The 19,156-nt window shown below is 38.7% G+C and overlaps 1 protein-coding gene and 1 pseudogene across 4 annotated transcripts in view; both read left to right on the top strand.

Moving 5' to 3' along the window:
* ADNP (activity dependent neuroprotector homeobox) overlaps window positions 1-17,747 on the top strand; it is a 31,343-nt gene extending 13,596 nt beyond the window's left edge. For 3 of the 4 annotated variants that reach the window (XM_058287229.2, XM_004485060.5, XM_058287230.2), the window contains 3 exons: window positions 9,707-9,819; window positions 11,528-11,620; window positions 13,360-17,747. In XM_058287229.2, the coding sequence (XP_058143212.1) occupies window positions 9,712-9,819; window positions 11,528-11,620; window positions 13,360-16,470 (3,312 nt within the window). In that variant the 5' untranslated portion in view covers window positions 9,707-9,711 and the 3' untranslated portion in view covers window positions 16,471-17,747. Of the gene's footprint in view, window positions 1-6,501; window positions 6,620-9,706; window positions 9,820-11,527; window positions 11,621-13,359 lie in introns of those variants that run through there. The other variant, XM_058287231.2, reaches the window with a different exon arrangement.
* Window positions 2,165-2,331, top strand: LOC111765051 (U4 spliceosomal RNA; annotated as a pseudogene).
* Window positions 17,748-19,156: the final 1,409 nt, after the last annotated feature.

The following is a 19,156-nucleotide window of genomic DNA, read 5'->3' as shown; positions in this document are numbered from 1 at the left end:
GTATGATGCTATATTTAGAAAAATACATTCATTTTGCCTTGCATAAATTGAAGCTACCTGCTAAAATAATTACGAAAGCATAATTACAAGGAATTTAATAATGGATGTGTTTAAAAGCTTGAAGAAAATTTAGTATTTTTTTTCTGAAATGGAGGTAATTTTGTATTTGAAGCTTTATATTAATTGGGTTTCTTTAATATCAAACTGGGAGAATACTAAAAGTCCAGTCCAATTAGTAAAGTATGGAAGAACACAGAAATTTGTTGCATTTCCTGCTTCTTTGTCTCTAATATGATTATCCTAAGCTGTAATTGATGTTGATTATTCAAATTGAGCTTTTAGTATAAATGTATCATCATTTGCAAAGTAGTTTCCCTTTCTGTCTTGGCTTTCCACATACTCCCTCTTTTTTTTTTTTTTTTTTAAAGCATACTTTCCAGTATGACTCTGTCATGCTTCACAGTTACATCTCCTGATCCAAAGAGCATTCTGGCCCTGGCTAGCCAAGTGAGTGCTTGTTAGGTGATATTTGGGAGTGAGGAGGAGAGATGGAGACAATAGAACTGCCTTCTCTGAAGGGTTTCTCATATCTGGAAGATCTTTTGTCCAAGTTTATAGGAGAGATTTGTTTTTAAAGATACAAATACATAGATCTTTTCAAGACTAATTTAATTTTAATGTGGGACTTAGTGATACCCTTAAAGCAAATAAGATATTTGTATTCACCACTTTGGATGCAGATCCCAGAACAGTCAAGAAAGATAAAAGTTTGTTGGTTATAAAAAGTAAAGGGAAGTGGATTTGACTCAACTGATAGAGCTTCCGCCTACCACATGGGAGGTCCAGGGTTCAAACCAAGCTCCTCCTGACCCTGGTGGTAAGCTGGCCTACGCGCAGTGCTGATGCGGGCAAGGAGTGCCATGCCACATAGGGGTGTCTCTCGCATAGGCGAGCTCCACACACAAAGAGTGCGCCCCATATGGAGAGCTGCCCTGTGCAAAAAAAGTGCGGCCTGCCCAGGAGTGGCGCTGCACACAGAGAGCTGATGCAGCAAGTTGATGCAACAAAAAGAGACACAGAGGGAAACGAACTTGGCCCAGTGGTTAGGGCGTCCGTCTACCACATGGGAGGTACGCGGTTCAAACCCCAGGCCTCCTTGACCCATGTGGAGCTGGTCCATGCGCAGTGCTGATGCGCGCAAGGAGTGCCGTGCCACACGGGGGTGCCCCACGCACAAGGAGTGCGCCCCGCAAGGAGAGTCGCCCAGCGTGAAAGTGCAGCCTGCCCAGGAATGGCGCCACACACACTTCCCGTGCCACTGACGACAACAGAAGCATACAAAGAAACGACGCAGCAAATAAACACAGAGAACAGACAACCGGGGGAGGGGGGTAATTAAATAAATCTTTAAAAAAAGAGAGAGAAGAGACACAGATTCCCGGTGCTGCTGACAAGAATACAAGCAGACACAGAAGAACACACAGCAAATGGACACAGAGAGCTGACAAGGGGGGGGGGGAATAAAAACTAAATTTTATTTTTAAAAAAAAGGAAAGAAAGAAATTGTTTTATAATGGCCACGGTTTCACTCAGTGAATGATCTAGACAGATATTAAATATGTTGCTGAGGGAGAGGTAGGAGAGAAAAGAGAATGCATAAATAAGTGAATGTTTTCTTCTGTCTAAATAGTTTTGACTTTAGCGGGTCCTTAATGTCTCTGCAGTGATATACCACAAGATTTTTTTTAAAACAGACTCATTGTATAGCTGCTTTGGGTATCTACACATTCCTCTATGACAGTGATAAACCAAACCTGTAGTTCTTTCTAGCATGAAGTAAGTAACTGACACTTTGATTCTGTTCATGAGAATCCTGAGATGCCTTGTTCCACTTAGAAAATTGCCAGCCTTGCTTAACATTCTTTAGTTAGATGGATGATGTTAAGAAACATCAAAAACCTGACTCTTAACCCCAGTGCAGGTTATAAGATCTTTATATAAATGCGTCAGCATTAGAGTCTTTGCTTTAAGTATAAAAGACTAAACCTCAGTGTCTGCATTTTTTGCATATTAATTTGGGTTGATGAGGTTACCAAAAATGAAATTGTTTATATTGTATATAGCTTGGATGTCTTCCCAATTTTTATTAACTCAGAAAATATAGAGCTTTTTGCAGTGGCAGTATTGTAGCCAGTAAGGTTTATCCGAGGTGAGATCATTACTAATTGAAAACTTTTCCCAATACCCTGCCATAATGACTTGAAATGTAGTGGGTAGGGATTGGCAATTTTTGACAGTCTCTGTGTCTGAATTTATCACGGTTGAAAGAGTCATAATGTGGAAAACAGGCGCAGGCAACTTGTTCAGGTCCCATCGTAGAGTCCTGGGCAGAGCTGGTATGTAACCCAGGTCTCTTTACTCCAAGTGGCATGCTGTTTCTACCATTCCACCTTCCTCCAGTCTTGTCCATTGACCCACATACTGTCAAGCTTCAAGGCACAGGACCGTAGAGGCCCTCAGGAGCCCTATCTCTGAGCTTGGCAGGAACTCTTGGACCCTGCTTAGGCCACAACCACCAGACAGTCCTCTGGCCTGTAACAAAAGGATGGTCCAAGGGCTAAGGTGGTGGCAGCAGCATCTCTAGGTTGAAAGCTGCACTGCGGAAACTGTCCTAGTGGTTAACTAGATAACCCAATCCCTGCTTCAGGGAACTCAGCCTGGATACAGACCACAAACAAACAGATAAGCTAGATCATTACACACTATTTCAGTGCTATGAAGAAAATAAACAGATGTGATGGAGGGGCTACTTGACATTGGGCCACTCAGAAGCCAGCCAAGTTCGAACAGCATTAACAACTCTTGAGCATTTACTGTGTGCCATTCTACACATAAAGTGCTTAATGTGCATTTCATCCAATTCGCACAGAAACTGTTTCCCTCATTTTTACAAAGCAGCTTTATTGAGATATAATTGACATACAATAAATCGCACATATGTAAAGTGTACAATTTAATGATAAATTTTTGATATGTGTACCATCACCATGAGACCATCACTACAATCCAGAAAGTGAAGGTATACATTACCCCAAAATTTCCCAGTGCCCCTTTGTCATCCCTCCCTCCTGTCTGTCCTCACTCCCCCCATTACCAATCACCAATCTGTTATCAGTCAGATGGGGTTGCTTTTCCAGAGTTTTGTATAAGTAAAAGTGTATAATATGTGAAGAAAATAAAATAAAAAATAAAGCTGTCATTTCCTCCAATAGTAATGGCATCATTTCCAGCCTTTGATTCCATCTCCCCAACCCCCCATAAAAGATATTCCCAGAGACAGTATATTTTTCTTTACATCTTTAATATAGAAGTGTAAAAAATACAACATTGAGGTATAAAGTTTATTTTCTGATCCTTTAGGTTTCTTGTGGGCTTCTTGTAACTTCATATTCTGATCACACTGTACTTTTATTTAGGAGAGATTTTCAGTAAACTTTATTGGAATTTTTTTTTTTTTAAAGATTTATTTATTTATTTCTCTCCCCTTCACCCCCACCCCGGTTGTCTGTTCTCTGTGTCTGTTTGCTGCATCTTCTTTGTCCGCTTCTGTTGTCAGCGGCACAGGAATCTGTGTTTCTTTTCGCTGCGTCATCTTGTTGCATCAGCTCTCCGTGTGTGAGGCGCCATTCCTGGGCAGGCTGCACTTTCTTTGGCGCTGGGCAGCTCTCCTTACGGGGCATGCTCCTTGCGCTTGGGGCTCCCCTACGCAGGGGACACACCTGTGTGGCAGGGCACTCCTTGCGCGCATCAGCACTGCGCATGGGCCAGCTGCACACGGGTCAAGAGGAGGCCCGGGGTTTGAACCATGGACCTCCCATGTGGTAGATGGACACCCTAACCACTGGGCCAAGTCCGCTTCCCTTTATTGGAATTTTGCTATAGCCATCTAACTGTGCCTTGGTTGATGTCCAAGAAGCCCAGATTCTACATTTCAGTAGACCACCACCTTGGCATAAATTTGCATCTCAGTTATAGTTTAGTGATTATTTCAAGGAGATGCTTGAGTAAGTTACCTTTCCTTTTCTCTCTCCCTTTCAACCTCAGCACAGCCACTTTTATCTTTTTTGTGTATTGGGTTTCACTGCTTTAAAAAGGGGTGGAGAGGGTTCTGAAAACAACTGGTTTTAGCAGCTTATATTTAGGTGTGTTCCAGGTAGAAGGTGTAAACATCGTTGTCTAGCTCTTGATGTGTTGTTAGAGATGTATGTCTTATGAAAATTGTAGATTTGCAGTTCATTATTTTAACATATATATTAGTTTGTCACTTTGGTATATATTCAGATTTTGATTAGAAGGGTAACAGTTACACTTGCAATTGATGGAAAGTAGGACACTATCATATTTACTGCTGTATTTGTAGTGTGCTAAATTAGCACTGTATGCTTTTATTAGGAATTCGGAAAACATCAAAAAATGCATATAAAAATCCAAGGATTTCTGTCTTTGGAAATGTCATGCTCGATCCACACTTGACGTAGCTTAAAATGTAATCTGGACAAGTCTGATTTGGAGGCTTGAGAGACTTTTTTTTCCTCCTATGTTGATTATCTGTGCCTGGCCAAAGGTTTAAAATTGGTTTTTTATATATATATATTCTCCCCTAACTTTCCAATGGCATGCTTCTATTGGCCTTGCCTGAATAAATGCTTTTCTTCTACCCCTGAAAAAGAGACTGTGTGTGCTATGCAGAGGCTGCCATAAACAAACCGTACCCACTCTGTGTCTGACAGGTCCTAAAAACCTGCCTTAAAGCCGGCATCTGAAGGCCTGTTGAGTTCCCCTCCATCTTCTTAACCCAGAAGAGCCCGAGTATACCAGTATGCCAGTATACCGAGTATGCCAGGGCTTTTGGCAGAGCTGTTGTTTCATAAATAATTACAATTCGGATTCTTAGTTAATGCCCTCTTTGCTTAAGTAAAGCTCACAATTATTGAGGTTGTATCATCATCCCCCCACTTACCATACAGATTTAGGCAAACGATAATATTTCCTCATGAGCTAGGTTCTCTCTGTCTTTACCCTCTCAGGACTTAAAGTGTTTTTGCTTTTGGTGGTGATTGGGGGTGGGATGTATTTTAATCATTCTCTTATTTATATGGTTTTAATTCATCTGTAGCCTAAGGCTACATTTCATTCATTGAAATGAGATCTCATTTCAGCCCCCTGACTCCTGCTTTCTAAAAAAGTACCTGAGTAAAATTTGACCTGGATTAGCGAAATTTTATTTTAATGTTTAGGCCCTAATCAGTAGGTGTGGCTATAATTTACAAAAGTTGAGAGAGGAAGGAGTGTGGATAAATCGTTCAGTAATAAACCTAGATCATTCTCAAAAATTGATGGTTTAAGTCCAGTTCCATCAGATTGCATATGCTTACCAAAAAGCTAGTATCTCCAATTGTGATTAAAACACTTGAAATTGTTGGCCATGTCCTTAATAATGTCCTTGAGCTTTCCCCAACTTCTTTCAGAATTTAGAAAATGTTTGACTCTTTTATACAGTGTTTTGTTTTGTTTTGATTGATTGAAACCAGGGCATTTTTTAAAATAATTACATCTTCTTGGTAAGCTCATTCTTCCTAGTCGACCCAGTTTACAAATGTAATTATTTTGCATAAAATTCCCCATCTTCCCTCTCAGTTGTTTGCTTCCTGTATGTTGCCAGTGCTGAATGGTCTACCAAGGCTTTTGGCTGCAAGTGACATGAACCAAAGAGCTTAAGCTAAAAGGACCATGTATTTGCTTGTATATCTAAAAAGTCTACAAAAGGTGCATAACAGGCACAGTTGGATTGAGGATCTTAAGCAAATCTTTACATCTTTCTTCTTTCTCCATATGGCGGCAGTTCCAGATTCCCTTTTCAGCATCACTATCATCTTTGCTTGGGTTACATGTCCAACCATCTACTAATCAGTGTCTTAAAGAGATAGAATACTCTTAATGGTCAGCCTGAGTCATGTACACTCTGCTATTATGGAGAAGGGGCCTCCTGTCAGCATACCAGTTGAGCAGGGGCAGTTCAAGAGGAAGCTGAGCAGGCAAAAACATGTGTCTTCCTTAGTGACCAAATGCCTGCTATGTGCTCTAAGCCCTTCATCCTCTATAAATTTTGGAATAACTGGGTCTTATTTAGCTCTCTCTTCCTAGCACAGTGACTGGCAAAGTGTAGAGGTTTAAAATGATTGAACAGATGAACAGTGGCTCAGTTATTTCCATTCAATTATTTTGCCTTTTTTAATAGTATGAGCTGAGCAGCTGGAGGTTTGACTAAGAAGCTTCCTTGGTATTGGGATAATGCTGACCTGCTGAAAATGGCCAGCCTGTTAACTAAGGAGGTTGAAGAGAAAAGCAAAGCCACAGAGGACAAATTTGGGGAGAAAGAAAGCTGCACCCTTTATAGTACTTTTCAAAGCTCAATTCTAGGACAATTTTTTTTTTTTTTAGGACATGCCAGGGATTGAACTCCAAGACCTTGTACATGGGAAGCAAATGCTCAACCACTGGGCTACACCTGCTCCCCTCTAGGACAATTGTTGTTGTAAGGCATCTTCCTCCTTAAGAGGTAATAATTGTTAATATTTTATTTTTTGGCTCTCCATTCAGAAGTGAGGAAGGAGCCTTGTATCTCAGGCAAAGTCCATTTCCTATTTATTCTTTTCTCACCCCCTTAGTCACTTAAGGTATTTCTAATTCAAAGGAATTTGGAGGGTGGGAAGGAAACCAGGAATGATTCTTGTAAAAGGTTTTAAACAAGAATCAAATAGGTAACATTAATAAACTCTGGAGTCAGCTGCTGACTTGAACTTATTTTTCTGAATAGCAGCAAGCAGCAGATTGAAAAAATGGTCCTTGAGTTCCTTTTCGTACCACTCATAATAATTCTAACATGAGTGATAGTTTGGTCAAGACTCTTTTATTAAAGCTTTGTCTTATTGCAGGCATAGAAAAGATCAGTACGTATATGGCCCCTTCTCGAGTGTGTGGAGCTCCTTGGCTAGAGGATAGAAGTGGGTGGGAGTAAGCCTTCTTATATTCCTATATTGGGGTTTTTAAAAAGTGTTTAATAAAAAAAATAATTCAGAGAATTGTGAAGGCTCATGATATAGTGTTAATGCATATGGATGTGCTCCAACTGGTCAAAGTCTTAGAAATGGCTTCCATAAACAGATGCATGCAGGTCATCTCTATGAGTAGGGGAAAGGCACAGATTATAGAATCCCCAAGATCTCTAGAAATGTCAGGAATCTGCTTCTGATGACAGTTATGATCTTAACTCAGAACCCTATCTTTCATTGTAAATTTTAACATGGGCTCCTCCTAGTTGCTAAGTATATAACGAAGAATCATTTTTTGTACAGCATTTCCTAATAAGCACTGTCATTATTTTATTTATAAAACTGTTTGATTCATCCTACATAAGTAAATTTAAGAGACTGAACTTACAAATTCAGAAAAACTTATTTCTGGCTGAAATACCACTTTTTTGCAAATTTCAAATTTTTTGCAACTAAGCTCCCAGTGAACATGCTCACTTTTTCAGAACTATGGGTGGCTAAATTAGACACCTACCATATAGTGAGTTACTTTATCTGGAGATCTTAAAATGTCTTTGTTAGTTGTCTGTGGGCACTTAGAATTCCTTATGTTTTTCATAGGAAAATGCGTTTTTCTTTATCATGAGCTGTAGTCCAGGACTCCCTTGCATGTTTTTCTATAGTCCGGTGGCCTCAGTGGACATTTCCAAATCTTTGTGTTTTTGTTGAGATATTTAGCTGTTAAATGTAGGAGGCAAGGAAAACCAATAACAGCTGCCTTCTTGGCACATCTCTGCTTCTGAAACAAAGCAGAATCAAGTAGAGAAGTTCCAAAAGAGCTGCTGAATATGGCCCACTGAGAATTTATAAAATGAAATGCAAGATGTCTCTTCTAAGACTTAGGTGTTTCTGGACATCCATTTTGATACCTGGTCTCTTCACCACACTAGCCTGTAACACTTATATATTTCTGAAACATTTTCATGTCAGTTACTTCTTTCTAAAGACTTGGTTTATGAGAAGTGTTAAATTAAGCAACTAATGAAATCTTTTGGTTTTAAATTATCAAAAAGATGTTCGAAAACAATTTAGCAATAAAATTTCCATAAAGAATAATAATGGGTTTGACCTTGAATGCACATTAGTTTATATCAGAAGTGACTTCTAAGGCTGCTTTTGGGTTACCAATATACAAATTACTGGCATGGCCCGAGCCCAGAAGAACACTAGTCACTTGCTGCTTTACTTTAGGCTAGTAGGTTTTCCATCTTGAGTAAGAAAAGGCTGATAATGTTTTCATTGAAATTCATTTCTCTTTTGGCCCCAGTTAAACTTTGGTATTTCAGTTAGGATATTTTGAGATTTCTAAGATCTCTCAAAAAAAAATTCAGAACTTTTAGAAGGTAATGTTTGTTTTGGAAGGTTTCACTCTTATTTCCCTCTCCTTTTCCATTTTATACTTGACATTGATTTTTGGATTGGAATAATAAATAGAGTAACATGAAATTTTTTGTGTTTGATCGGTTGGATTAGTTAACTTTGATTGCAGTTCACAAATGGTAGTTATTACAGAGTAACGGTAATTAGAAAATCAGGCTTGCATATATTAAGTTCCAATTCCTGGGGCTTTGGCTTTTATTTTTGCCTCTCTTTTTTTTTTTTTTTTTTTTGGTTTTTAGAACTCCTATATCCTGCAAAAACTGTTTTTGTATTTGAATGATTAAATCATATAATAAATTCTTACATTTTATAGGAAGCATTTATGGTCTCATTGGAGGTCATAGACATACGCAGCTGCCTGAGCTTTACTAATTTTATTTTCTTATTAAATATTTAACAGACCTTTTCAAGAACTTGAAAGTGGATCAAATTTTTTTTAATGTATTAGGTCATTTAAACAATTTTTCAATATTCTTATAATTTTAGATTTTTCATTTTTCAGAAGGATCCCCCTTATCTTTGTTTCAAAGTATACAACATTTGTTACCACTTTCTCTGATACTGAATGCTCTGCTTTCCTGACTCAGCATTCATTCCATGGCCATTTGAGTGCCTTTGTCCAGGTGTGGTGTTGGCAGGGAGAGTTAGCTTCTTCAGTTTGGGGAATATACAGAAACTTGAAGAATGTTTTCTTTAAAATACAATAGTAACATGTAGGAACATTCCCAGACAATGAAAACCTCTTTTCCCTGGCACCTCACATTTTGTGGCAATGATGCTGATATGGTGAACACTTTTTTGTTTTCAGAGGTTCAGTATTACAAGGAGAAGAACACTAATACTTGATTGAAAAATAATTGGTCAATATTATTTCCCTAACTCTCCACTTTGATTTCACTGCTGACTTGAGTTTTTTTAAAGCCCAATCACCAGAATATGTGTTAGACTCACTGTCAATCTATAGCATAAAATTTCCATTAAAAATAGTAGAGATTATAGAGAACACCTGTTTTACCTGCCTGCTTTTAAGTATTCATAACATACTAGATAAGGATATCTTCCTACAATTTTTGTCAGACTGGGCTAGGGTTTGTGATCCTACCATCAGTGGAATTAGTAAATATTACAAGTTGTGCATGTTTTGACTTGACTTAAATTTTTTTTTTTCCCAATAGAAACTATGTTCCAACTTCCTGTCAACAATCTTGGCAGTTTAAGAAAAGCCCGGAAAACTGTGAAAAAAATACTTAGTGACATTGGGTTGGAATACTGTAAAGAACATATAGAAGTAAGTAGCATGCCATTTTTTTTTTTTTTAAGTTTTGACGTGACTCAGCTTCTGATCCAATACTTTGTGTCGGCAGTCAAGATGGTTAATTTTAGATGTGATTCTGAGTTTTAACTACAGCATTAGCCTTACCAGAGCTTCTCAGTTAGCCTCACTTTTGTTGCTTTATAATGGGCTTTTTCATCTTTGCATCCCAATGCAAAAGCTGCTTTGGCATGTCAGACCATTGTACTAGGTCTCTAAATTTAATCCTAAAACAACCACTGCAGCTATGTAGGAATTCTTGTCTCTGATTTAAGATGCAGAACGGGTAAAGTAATAGATTAGCTTCACACAACTAAAACAAGTGTCAGGGTCTTTTGTACTCCAGAGTCTGTGTTATTTCTGGTATGTCTGAATGTTCTGATTGACTTTCTGAGTTGGGTGCCTTTTGTTTCTTTCTTTAGGATTTGAACCTCTTTTTTTTTTTTCTTTTTCTTTTTTGGACCATCATCTTCCCCATGTATAATAGGTTGGACTTTACGAACTCCTCTAGCCATTTTATTTATGTCTATTCTGTGTTATAAAAAGCCCTGTGGGATGACCAGTGCAGTGGTCTCCTCCTTTTGTAGATCTCATTGCTCCATATCTAATAGTTGGTCATAGAAAGTCTCTGAAAAGAAATTTTTAAAGCTCTTTTTCCCACAAGTTCTAACTGACCAGGTACCTATATTACTACCTTGTTCATCCATATATCCCCAGCATCTAGCACTGTGCTTGGCACATAAAAAGTGCCCAGTAAATGGGTGGAATTGGAAGTAAAAAAAGCAAATCCCTTCATGCAACAGGTATTCTTTCCCCAAGTCTCACTAATACACACCAGGAAAGGATGTTACGGAGACTGGAGCATCTCAGAAGCGGCTTTCTCTAGTTGTTTGTTCCCTCTCTTACCCCACAAGTTCAGATAGATCTGTCCAAGTAAAGCAATCTGTTTATGTTGTACTTGGTAATCTGTATAGGAATAAGTAATGCAAAAGTTAAGATACCTTTTCTTCTTTGTATTTGATTTGTTCCTCTATTATTATACCCATTACATACTGTGGGGAGTATGTATACTTGATCTTTCCATACTGAACTGTGAATCCTTTATAAGCAAGAGGAATTTTACCCTAAAACATCTTGCCTTCTAACCTGGGGGTCAGTGAGCCATTAAATTTTTATATAAGGGTATATAAATTTCATTTCATACTGCTTACTTTCTTTGAATAGCTTCCTTTGCCTTATTTTGAGGTTCAGAAACCCTGAATTTTCTTCCTATAAATTCAGTCTTTTTTTGCACCAAACTGGAATATTGCATCTCTAGTATTATAAGCGAACCTTGCTCCCTTGCACTTCATTCCTGTACTGTAACTGATGAGTTATGATACTCTAATGAAAAATACTTGGGCACAAATATGTAGCTGAATTTTTTACTAAATTAGAACTTCCAGTGGTTTCCTATAGCAACCTGGCTGACCATCAAGGAAATGTTTGGTTGAAATAAGACGTTCAGTGCAACTTTCATATGCCTTTTTTGTATTTCCTAAAAGCCTGATCACTCCTAGGTTGGTTCTTAATGGGGTTGGTTTTCCTATGCCTCTCCAACCCTAGTTAAGTGGTCGAATTTATAGGTACATTTAGACCAGAGTTGATACCACTGTTTTTGTAAACTTCTTTCGCTGTTTTCTAGGATTTTAAACAGTTTGAACCTAATGACTTTTATTTGAAAAACACTACTTGGGAAGATGTAGGACTATGGGACCCTTCACTTACAAAAAATCAGGTAAGTGGCACAGGTTAACCCAAATGCCAGCATTTTTGGTGTATCTTCTTCTCAACTGTAGGCATCTCATAGTGATGCAATGTTTGTAGTCAACAATCTAAAATGGAAAATGTGTCAAAACCACATATTTCGTATTTTCCTAAGTGATAAGGAAAGTCTTTTGTCACTGGACTGAAACTTATCAAGTGTAAGAAGAGGAAAATTTTGTTACTTAAAAGTTCTGAAGCCCTTTGTACACTAGCATTCCCCTGATCCCAAAAGTACTTTGGCTTTTCCATTCTCCAACATTCTCTTTTTCCAGTTATCTATCATCTTTCTTTGTTCTATATGTTGCCATCCTTGTTATTTTAAAGAGAGGAGAGGTACTCTTCCTTTCATTTTAAGCTCTTCTTTTTTATGTTAATGGCACCCTACCATCATGGAAAGGTTCTGAGTTCCCTCACATGGAGGGGGGGTGTAGGTGACTCTGATACAGCAGTGACAGAGAATTGCAACTAGCTTACATAGTCATAGGGGAATTATAGATGGTGATTTACCATGGGGAGGAGTGATGGTTGGTCCTTATTTTACCATACCTATTTCTTAGTGAATCTGCCAGTGATTATCATTCTGTATTATTGACCTCTTCAGCTATATTAGAATATAATTTGCAGGTGATTAATACATTTACCCACCATTCAGAAATTTGATAATCTAGTTCGTTCGTATTAATACACTATAAAGGAAAAGGTATTGGCCAGCAGTATTGAAATGTGAAAGCTTCCCAGTAGGACACATCAATTTGTTAATTCAGTTTTAGGAATTCCAAAGTTTTGTATCCTAACATGAAAAGCAGAATATTTCATTTTGGCAAACCAGGTTTGGAAACAAAAGGTTTCTAGGGAGGAGGAATATAATCTTTGAGCATTTTTCATTTGTCTTCAAAGGACCAACTGTACAAGTGTTAATGAACATAATTCTGAAAGTTGCTCTTTGATATCAGTATTTTCTGCAATGCTTTTTGACACCATCACTCTGCACTCCTTGCAGTCTGTAGGAAATTTTTATTTAACTTCTTAATTTGAATCAAAGCAGCTGTCTCTTCATTAGTTGTTTTGAAGCTGTTCTTGAGAAGGAACAGCAAGGCTTGTAAAAGAAAGCCAAATTTTCATACCAGTGGTTTTTGGATCAGCAATGAAATCTGAATGATTACTGTACTGTACTTCCATCAGAGAAAAAATATTTGAGGTTTCGGAAAATGGGCTTTCTTTTTTTTCTATGCGTTTTTTCCATGATAAAGATAAAAGGTGTGTCTTATAATTGACTTCACTAAAACAGATTGAATAATCCTCTGAAAGCCTTTATAGCAACTCCTTGATTGACGGAGTGAAATGATTTCACATAGTTTATTCTTGTCATTTCTAACTGTAAAATGTTTGTGTTGAAGCCATTTACCTTTGTTTTGTCTAAAGCGAATCAACAAATGTGACTCTAATCTTTCCTAAATATTGAGGGAAGAACTTAGTGTTGAATTTCTGATTTATACTATGGAACCTAAATAAAAAGTATTTAAAACCGTTTGAGTTCCATTTTCTTTCATAAGTTTATTCTACCACAAAAGGAAAAAATATACTCAGATCAGTGTATTTCAGAGATTTGAGTTCTAAAAATAGCTTTCGGGGATTGTCTAAAAAAAATCTAGAACCTTACCTTGCCTATGTGAAGTGGCATTCTGATTCCAGTTTTTGTGTTTTCTTTAGGACTATCGGACAAAACCTTTTTGCTGCAGTGCTTGTCCATTTTCCTCAAAATTCTTCTCTGCCTACAAAAGTCATTTCCGGAATGTCCATAGTGAAGACTTTGAAAATAGGATTCTCCTTAATTGTCCCTATTGTACCTTCAATGCAGACAAAAAGACTTTGGAAACACACATTAAAATATTTCATGCTCCAAACGCCAGCGCACCAAGTAGCAGCCTCAGCACTTTCAAAGATAAAAACAAAAACGATGGCCTTAAACCTAAGCAGGCTGACAGTGTAGAGCAAGCTGTTTATTACTGTAAGAAGTGCACTTACCGTGATCCTCTTTATGAAATAGTTAGGAAGCACATATACAGGGAACATTTTCAACATGTGGCAGCACCTTACATAGCAAAGGCAGGTGAAAAATCACTCAACGGTGCAGTCCCTTTAGGCGCAAATGCCCGGGAAGAGGGCAGTATTCACTGTAAGCGATGCCTTTTCATGCCGAAGTCCTATGAAGCTTTGGTACAACATGTTATCGAAGACCATGAACGCATAGGCTATCAGGTCACTGCCATGATTGGACACACAAATGTGGTAGTCCCCCGATCCAAACCATTGATGCTGATTGCTCCCAAACCTCAAGAGAAGAAAGGCATGGGACTTCCACCAAGGATTAGTTCCCTCACTTCTGGAAATGTCCGGTCTTTACCATCACAGCAGATGGTGAATCGACTCTCAATACCAAAGCCTAACTTAAATTCTACAGGAGTCAACATGATGTCCAGTGTTCACCTACAGCAGAACAACTATGGAGTCAAATCTGTAGGCCAGAGCTATGGTGTTGGTCAGTCAATGAGACTGGGTCTAGGTGGCAATGCACCAGTTTCCATCCCTCAGCAGTCTCAGTCTGTGAAGCAGTTACTTCCAAGTGGAAATGGAAGATCTTATGGGCTTGGGTCAGAGCAGAGGTCTCAGGCACCAGCAAGATATTCCCTTCAATCTGCTAATGCCTCTTCTCTCTCTTCGGGCCAGTTAAAGTCTCCTTCCCTCTCCCAGTCACAGGCATCCAGAGTATTAAGTCAGTCCAGTTCCAAACCTACTGCAGCTGCTACAGGCCCTCCCCCGGTCAATACTTCCTCAACCCAAAAGTGGAAAATATGTACAATCTGTAATGAGCTTTTTCCTGAAAATGTTTATAGTGTACACTTCGAAAAAGAGCATAAAGCTGAGAAGGTCCCAGCTGTAGCCAACTACATTATGAAAATACACAATTTCACTAGCAAATGCCTCTACTGTAATCGCTATTTGCCTACAGATACCCTACTCAACCATATGCTAATTCATGGCCTGTCTTGTCCATATTGCCGTTCAACTTTCAATGATGTGGAAAAGATGGCAGCACACATGCGAATGGTTCACATTGATGAAGAGATGGGACCTAAGACAGATTCTACTTTGAGTTTTGATTTGACATTGCAGCAGGGTAGTCACACTAACATCCATCTCCTTGTAACCACATACAACCTGAGAGATGCCCCAGCTGAATCTGTTGCTTATCATGCCCAAAATAATCCTCCAGTTCCTCCAAAGCCACAGCCAAAAGTCCAGGAGAAGGCAGATATCCCTATTAAAAGTTCACCTCAAGCTGCAGTGCCCTATAAAAAAGATGTTGGGAAAACCCTTTGCCCTCTTTGCTTTTCAATCCTAAAAGGACCCATATCTGATGCACTTGCACATCACTTACGTGAGAGGCACCAAGTTATTCAGACAGTTCATCCGGTTGAGAAAAAGCTTACCTACAAATGCATCCATTGCCTTGGTGTGTATACCAGCAACATGACTGCCTCGACTATCACACTGCACCTGGTTCACTGCAGGGGTGTTGGAAAGACCCAAAATGGCCAGGATAAGACAAATGCACCCTCTCGGCTTAATCAGTCCCCAGGTTTGGCACCTGTGAAGCGCACTTATGAGCAAATGGAATTTCCCCTGCTGAAAAAAAGAAAGCTAGATGATGATATTGATCCACCCACCTTCTTTGAAGAGAAGCCTGAAGAGCCTGTTGTTTTAGCTTTAGACCCCAAGGGTCATGAAGATGATTCCTATGAAGCCAGGAAAAGCTTTCTAACAAAGTATTTCAACAAACAACCCTATCCTACCAGGAGAGAAATTGAGAAACTGGCAGCCAGTTTATGGTTATGGAAGAGTGACATTGCTTCTCATTTTAGTAACAAAAGGAAGAAGTGTGTCCGAGATTGTGAAAAGTACAAGCCTGGTGTGTTGCTGGGCTTTAACATGAAAGAATTAAATAAAGTCAAGCATGAGATGGATTTTGATGCTGAATGGCTATTTGAAAATCATGATGAGAAGGATTCCAGAGTCAATGCTAGTAAAACTGCCGACAAAAAACTCAACCTTGGGAAGGAAGATGACAGTTCGTCAGACAGTTTTGAAAATTTGGAAGAAGAATCCAATGGAAGTGGTAGCCCTTTTGACCCGGTTTTTGAAGTTGAACCTAAAATCCCCAATGACAACCCAGAGGAACACATACCGAAGGGAATCCCTGAGGGTGCTTTAGAACCTGAGGAGAAGTTAGACCAAAAAGAGGAGGATGGTTCAAAATACAAAACTATTCATTTGACTGAGGAACCAACCAAACTAATGCATGATGGTTCCGATAGTGAGGTTGATCAAGATGATGTTGTTGAATGGAAAGATGGTGCTTCTCCATCTGAGAGTGGGCATGGTTCCCAACAAGTGTCAGACTTTGAGGACAACACATGCGAAATGAAACCAGGAACCTGGTCCGATGAGTCTTCCCAGAGTGAAGATGCAAGGAGCAGTAAGCCAGCTGCCCAAAAAAAGGCTACCATGCAAGGTGACAGAGAGCAGTTGAAATGGAAGAATAGTTCCTATGGAAAAGTTGAAGGGTTTTGGTCCAAGGACCAGTCACAGTGGAAAAATGCATCTGAAAATGATGAGCGCTTATCCAACCCACAAATTGAGTGGCAGAATAGCACAATTGACAGTGAGGACGGAGAGCAATTTGACAACATGACTGATGGGGTAGCTGAGCCAATGCATGGTAGCTTAACTGGAGTCAAACTGAGCAGCCAACAGGCATAAGTTAGATTCCCCAGCATTGGTGACATGCTGCAACCTGGAACTCTTTTTCCTTCCAGTATGACTGCAAAGCTGTATCCTAACTGGTACTGCCTTTTGAGTGCTGGGTCATAAGATTTGCGTGGACGTGTGGCCACTGCAAGCCCAGTAGTTATTTCTAAGTATATGACACATTGACTGATCTTTCTTCAGAACCTGCTGTGACAAACACAGTAACTAAATGTGAAAAACCAATAAGCTGGTGGCTCACGAACGCACACAAGGAAAAGCAGAGGTTTCTTTTACCTGCCTTTTCAGCATTTCTTTCCCTCTGTAAATGTTTGGTTGGATGTCTTTGAGAAGCGTTACCCTCATTCACATGGTAGTATAGGGCCAACGTAAAAGCTACCAGTTCAATGTGTATAGTAGACTATGGGGAAACTGATTTTTTTTTCATGTATTCATTCTGAATAGTTGAAATGTATATTTGTACAGTCTTTTAGACCTATTCAAGTGATGCTTATGATATTGTGTACCCATCATAGATTTCTTTTTTTTAGTGTTGCCCTTTGCTGTGTAATAAACGCTATATCTAGTTTACCTAGCAAAAGCTTGAAACTGCGCTAGTATGGACTTTTGGACAGACTTAGTTTTTGCACATAACCTTGTACAATCTTGCAACAGAGGCCAGCCACATAAAATATATATCTGGACTCTTCCTGTATTATAGAATTTTTCTTGTTCTGAATATCCTTGACATTACAGCTGACAAAAAAAACTGGTATTTCAGATCTGTTTTTCTGAAATCTTTTAAGCTAAAATCACATGCAAGAATTGACTTTGCAGCTACTAATTTTGACACCTTTTAGATCTGTATAAAAGTGTTGTATTGAAGCGGCAAACCAATGAGTGCTGCATTTGGGATATTTAGTTTTATCTTTAGTTAAACACCTCCTGTTGTATTCATTTATACCATCTAATATATGACACACGTTGTAGTATGTATAATTTTGTGATCTTTATTTCCCTTTGTATTCATTTTAAGCATCTAAATAAATAAGCTGTATTGTGCTTAATGTAAATATTTGCCTTATTACACATGACAGTCCTGTGTGTCTATTTGATGCCATGGCTTTCTTTCATCAGAGATGGAAGCCAGTCAGCAAGGAACTTGTGGAAAACCAAGATCTGCCACTTGCAGAAAGAATGCTTTCTCTCAGTGTACCAGTTAATTCTTTCAGGGTTTTTTGTTTTGTTTTGTTTTCCTTTTTAACTGCTAAAATAAAAACATCCTTGAGTTTTTCAGTTTCCCTTTTGTTTAGGAGCAGAGTCAGCCTGCTTTATATATGTGAATGTCTCGGTTATAAAAAGGATGTAAACGTAAGTTAACATTAATGTGCAAGAAGAATCTTAATGCCCTGGTGTTCTTCTAAAATAAATGTTAAGTTTTCACCTTATAATGGGAACAATTGTACTAAACAGGCAACTACTCTGCCTTTGTTATAACTCTCCCGACCATCTTGCAATTAAGAAAAAGAGGCTTTGGAGATCACACATTTGGAAGGCTGTTAAGGAAGGAGATGGTATGTTTACTCTGCATAAATTCCTGAGAGCAACTGGTACTAAAAGGCAGAAAGCTACAAGGAGGCAAACTTTGGCCAGCAATTTAAGCAATTATAACTAATGGGATACGTTTAATTCTCCCAGAGGCTGGTCAGTTACCTCTTAAGACTTGTTAATGCTTTTGTTACCTGAAAGCAAAGATCTGACCAGCCTTCTCTAAAACAGTAAGTTATACATCTCAGAAACAAAACAAGAGGAAGTGCTAGAATAGACTAGAACCTTTAGGGTGTCAGGCTGGCATAGAGCTATTTTAAATCTGTTATACAGGTAGAATATAAATTCTATGGAGATGAGCTAATATTTGGGGACACGATGTCCCCAAATAAAGATGCTGCAGATTACCAAATAAGGGGGAAACTGGCATTGAGAGATGTTTCTCTTGCTTTAGAACAGTAGTAACAGTTGAATTTAAGCCACCTCACATTTGTTTGAAAATTACTCTGCCTTTAATTGTATCAGATGGGAAGAGCTTAGCCTGGGCTCTTAGGAGTCCTACATGGAGAGTTGAAGGAGACTTGTACAAAGTAGCAGGATTGAAATACATTCTTGGTTGGATGAGCAGAAACAGGGAGTGCACTTCTTCACCACCTTACTAATAAGGTGGTGGGAATGTACCTTTGACATTCAGAAAAGTATTTAGCCACATAAGAGTTGGAAATAAAGATTCCCAACTGGAAATGTTGCAAGGGCCCTGAAAGTGTCTCAATAAAAGCCATTTTAAAAGAATGTTGTTGCTACTCTTTGTTTTTGGAGTAATCTGGAAATAATTTATAAGCTGTGGCAATCTTCCACCATCAAATTAGAGAATGTAACTGGACTGAGCAATTCTATTGTAGATCTTGGTTCTACATAGAAAGACCTAATTACTTATTCCAGGGAGCTTTTCTTTTTTGCCCTTCATATGTTCTTGTGGCATTGAGTTCCAGAGCCAGACTGGCTTGTACTATGGTTTCTTTTCCTCTTCAGCACATCGAAGCATCCCCATCCCCCAAATCTTCGGTTCTTGTCATTGAGAGGTAAAGGGAGAAGTCTATCTCAAGCAGCTGTTTTGTCACTTCTTAAGTTCCAAGCAGAAAAATACTGCCCC

The sequence above is a fragment of the Dasypus novemcinctus genome, chromosome 24, assembly GCF_030445035.2.
Source record: "Dasypus novemcinctus isolate mDasNov1 chromosome 24, mDasNov1.1.hap2, whole genome shotgun sequence".
Classification (NCBI taxonomy): Eukaryota; Metazoa; Chordata; class Mammalia; order Cingulata; family Dasypodidae; genus Dasypus; species Dasypus novemcinctus.
Note: the sequence above shows the minus strand (reverse complement) of the source record. Positions and strands in the feature narration are given on the sequence as shown.